The sequence below is a fragment of the Hordeum vulgare genome, chromosome 2H, assembly GCF_904849725.1.
Source record: "Hordeum vulgare subsp. vulgare chromosome 2H, MorexV3_pseudomolecules_assembly, whole genome shotgun sequence".
Classification (NCBI taxonomy): domain Eukaryota; kingdom Viridiplantae; phylum Streptophyta; class Magnoliopsida; order Poales; family Poaceae; genus Hordeum; species Hordeum vulgare.
Genome location: NC_058519.1, coordinates 596715367 through 596719630, shown reverse-complemented (window position 1 = coordinate 596719630; position 4264 = coordinate 596715367). Strand labels below are relative to the sequence as shown.

General features: G+C 52.7%; 1 protein-coding gene across 1 annotated transcript; it reads left to right on the top strand.

The window, feature by feature from the left end:
- The first annotated feature begins 3027 nt into the window (after positions 1–3027).
- LOC123428697 (ethylene-responsive transcription factor ERF039-like) lies at positions 3028–3882 on the top strand. Its single transcript, XM_045112878.1, has one exon. It carries the CDS (start codon positions 3154–3156, stop codon positions 3880–3882), a length of 729 nt encoding a protein of 242 aa, XP_044968813.1. The 5' UTR covers positions 3028–3153.
- The last annotated feature ends 382 nt before the right edge of the window (positions 3883–4264 follow it).

Here is a 4264-nt window from a genome sequence, read left to right as displayed (position 1 = left end):
TTAGGCACGCCTTACACGAAATGTGATCTCATGATTAAAATTTGCATCCACTTAAAACATTTGTCCAAGTTCATTATAAAAATAAATCAAAAAATTTAAACATCTTTATTTTTTTTAATTTTACTGTTCGCACGGATGCATTTGAGCTCGAAGTCAAAAGGGTACTTTCCATTTTCCAAGAAATTTTTCATCCACCCAAACCTCATGTGAAGGTTCCTATGATTTCTCCATGCTCAAGCAAACATCAATGTGATCTTGTAGTATTAAAGCTGGCATGCTCTCGAAATAGACTTTCGCCTTGGTATATTAATTTAGCAACCATCTCATACAACTGATAGTTCAATATTAGGGCAAACAACACAATCATGTCCAAAAGAAAAACCAGAAAACAACAAAGAAAAAATGCCAACAATGCGCCCTCCGAAGAATGCCACCACGCTCCTATGCCTTTGAGTTGCCACGTACCAAGCAACACCTTCAAAAAGGACTGCGACGACGACGACACTGCTGTCCGGACGGATCCTACAGTTTCTCTCGATACGTACACGGAGGGGACTGCAGGAGATGTACACCCGACGCCATTCAAGAAGGATGGTGGTCCCCACAGGCGTCACCACGTCGGTGTCGGGAAAGACCCGAGAAGGGTTTCTTTCTACCCCTCACACCCATAACCCAGGACCAACCATCGGCGCCACCACCCTTGTCGTCCACCAACATGCGCAAACACGGTCTTGAGGACACCATCATTATCTCACCACAACAAATGTCGCGAGGCCAGCCGGACCAAAACGAAGCACCCTTAGACATGGGCCGACAGTACCGCAGCCACGTGGGAGGGAACAACCTCCACCGGCTCAGGTAGTAGCACACCGAACGCAGCTGCACTATCATATCAGGCCAACTGCCCGGCTGGGCCCAGATCGGGCACGTGAAACTCCCTCCGCCGCGCCGCAGCAGACGTGGCGCCGCAACCGCCGCCCCCATTGTGAGGAGCTCGCCATACCAGCCGAAGGAGACCCACCGCAACCTTAGCCGGGCCGCGCTGACCCAGATCGCCCCCCCCCCCCCCCCCCAATGGCCCAAATCAGGCCCTACACGAAGTCGCCACCGTCGTCGCCATCCAGTGACGTCCGGGAGTGCCGTTGATCGTCGATACGGCCGCCATGCCCGCCCACCCAAGCCGTATGACCACATCGGGCTTAAGGAGGGGACCGCCGCCGCTAGCCATGCAACGACGGCGATGGCGAGAGGGGTGGCGGGTCGGAGCGGCGCTGAGAGAGGCGAGGGCTGCCCCGGTCGCCTTGCTCGGGGAGGTGGGGGGGGGGGGGTACCCTTTTTTTCTCTTCCTAAAGCTGGCATGCTTGTGGCCGTGTATTTCTTATTCTTGCGTTGTAGAAATCCCGCGAGTCAAAGAGGCCCTGAAATGTGTCCCATTGATCTCTACCGCATCGCCATGCTGCTGGTCTTCGTCATGGCCTTTTGGAGAACGCGCGTGATGGGACACGAGCAGGAAGGAAGGTCAAGTTGGAACTGAAGCAAGTCTCATATGAAGCTAGCTCCCCGCCGTCAACAAAAGGTGCTTATGATACTAATAAGAAAAGAACGATCTTGGTTGTGATTATGCCGTAGACGTTTATGATGATGTAGTACATGCTTTCAGTTTTCCATTGCCGCGTCCATCTGAATGAATCTCCTCCTACTTCTCGTCAAATTTCCCTTTTGTGTTTTTGTCATCTGTCCTTGCGCGCCTTGCGTTTTAGGATTCATGCAAAGTTCTTTTGACCCAAGTTAACGTGTCAAGTTCCAACCCACGGCCAAAAGGGTGATACTGCTTGATTACGATTCAGAGTTTCCACCATGATTAAGATTCAGAGTTACTCAGGTAGAAAGAGAGAACTCTTGTTGTGTTCAGGGCCTTCTCTTAGGATGTCTCTATCAAACACTGACCAATACACATAGTTTTATTCATTAATACATACACTTATATATCATCATTCGTGGAGCGAACGAAATGATAGTTTAATCCAAGCTTTTCTTCCGAGGATTTGTGGTTGTTAGATGCATGGCGCCTTAAGAAACAACGTACATAAAGCTCTAAAGTGTGATCAAAGGAAACATTCGTATCCCAAAAGCACGCCACGAGCTCGCCCAATTAGGTTTTGTTTATGCTCCCACGCTGGAATAGCGCAGCGTTTTCATGTTAGATTATTCCTCCAGATAACATTATGCATCCACGGAGATAAAGCCGCGCTAGTTTAGAATATAACGGAGATATATCATGAGCAGGACAGAAAAACACGGCGGGCAGCAGCGCTTTACTTTGCTTTGCCTTGCCTTGCATTATGTTCGTTTTTTCAATACAAATCATTCCATCTTTTCCCTCTAAGCTAACAAACCCATTTTCCTCTGCCATCTGGCCTCCTGCTCTGCTAGTTGACAAGCCACTCGTTGGCATTATTGAACCCTGCTCACTAATTAATTTGCAGCACAAGCAAGCAAGCGCAGATCGAAATCTTTTGCATCTAGGACCAGTGATTTGATGCATTTTTAATACTTAGCACGAGGCCAATTTGGTTGGGGTTGAGGCTTTGGCTTGCTTTAGAGACAGACAGACAGATAGATAGACAGGTGCCTGCGCCGGGAGATTTCCCCGCTGCTTTCATCATTAGTCTACTCGCGCCCCTACGCCCTACCAACGAAAGGGAATACACCAAAACACGCCCACACATTTTGCACAACGGAAAAAGCCATTCCATTCCCATGGCGTAGTAGGAGGCGAACAATGTTAAACAATTCATGTAGCAGCGTGATGTGTAGTCGCTATTGACCATCGGCGATCGAGAAACGCGTAAGCACACGCACGCAACATGCGCTCGATCGTAACCATGTTGCAGTATTATGCATGTCATTCACATTTCTTCCTCGGGGAGACAAAAACAAATGCGCCCCCTAGGATCCTGCTTCCACATTGACTTCCGGCGAGGGGAGTATATGAACGCTGCCTCGCGCATCGCACTCATCATCAAACGCACAACTCACTCCATCACTTCCAAGTTCAATCAAGGTTTAGCAACTAAGTACGTACTCTAGCTCGTGATCGATCATCCAGCTTGGTCGCCTTCGCCGCCACCCCTTGTCACATCGATCGATCGAATGGAGCAGGAGCAGGTGCTGGTGGTGCCCCAGGCGTCCGGCAATTGCTGCTGCACCTGCAGCAACAGCGGCAACACGAGCTCCAGCTCTCTGTCTCTGAACGCGTCGTCGCCGAGCTCCTCCGACGGCAGCGTCGGGAAGAAGCGGCCGCGGAGGGACCTGAAGCACCCGACGTACCGCGGCGTGCGCATGCGCACCTGGGGCAAGTGGGTGTCGGAGATCAGGGAGCCCCGGAAGAAGTCCCGCATCTGGCTCGGCACCTTCGACACCCCGGAGATGGCCGCCCGCGCGCACGACGTCGCCGCCATCGCCATCAAGGGCCGCGCCGCGCACCTCAACTTCCCGGACCTCGCGCACGAGCTGCCGCGCGCGGCCTCCGCCGCGCCCAAGGACGTGCAGGCCGCCGCCGCGCTCGCCGCGGCCACGCCGTCGCCGCCCGTCGACGCGCTCTCGCCCGACAGCATTGCTGCGGAGGAGCAGGAGCAGGAAGAGGTTTCGGAACCGGCAGCGCCCGAGCAGGCATCCTCGCCGGATTGTTGGTTGATCGAGAATGCAGACGTACCGGACAATGGTGGCATTGGGCTAGACTACGCGTTTCTCGACGTGCCGGATTTCCTTCTCGAGTTCGGGCTCGCGTCGCCGGAGCCGCCGTCCTACTGCGGCTCGCCGTGGGACGACGTCTCCGACGATCTCTTCTTCGGGGAACCCTTGCTGCTCTGGGAGCACTGACGATCGGTCGACCAGGAGCACCACGATGCAACCGGCCGGCCCGTGCATGCATGCATGCGTGCATGCATTGGACCAGATACCTCGTCCATCGATCGATCGATACTAACCTCTTCGCTACAGATTGAGCCGATTCGTTTGTTCCTTTACAGGTCAAAAAATAAAATTGATGTCGCTTTAGGAAGCGATATCATACCATGCATGCGGTTGTGGTCAAGATTTCAAGACTTGACTGCAACTTTGATTTTCCACTTTCATCTTTTTCCAGCTGATGAGGCGAGGCCGTTCAGCTTGTAATAGGGTACAGACGATGGGTGCAGACGCTGGCTGCCGGTTCTTTTTTGCCCTGCAGCTCGAGTCCGAGCAGCACGGTTTTTTTCTGGCA

What these genes read in the sequence shown, in the direction of transcription:
- LOC123428697 (XM_045112878.1), top strand. Translation starts at nt 3,154, where the DNA reads ATGGAGCAGGAGCAGGTGCTGGTGGTGCCCCAGGCGTCCGGCAATTGC.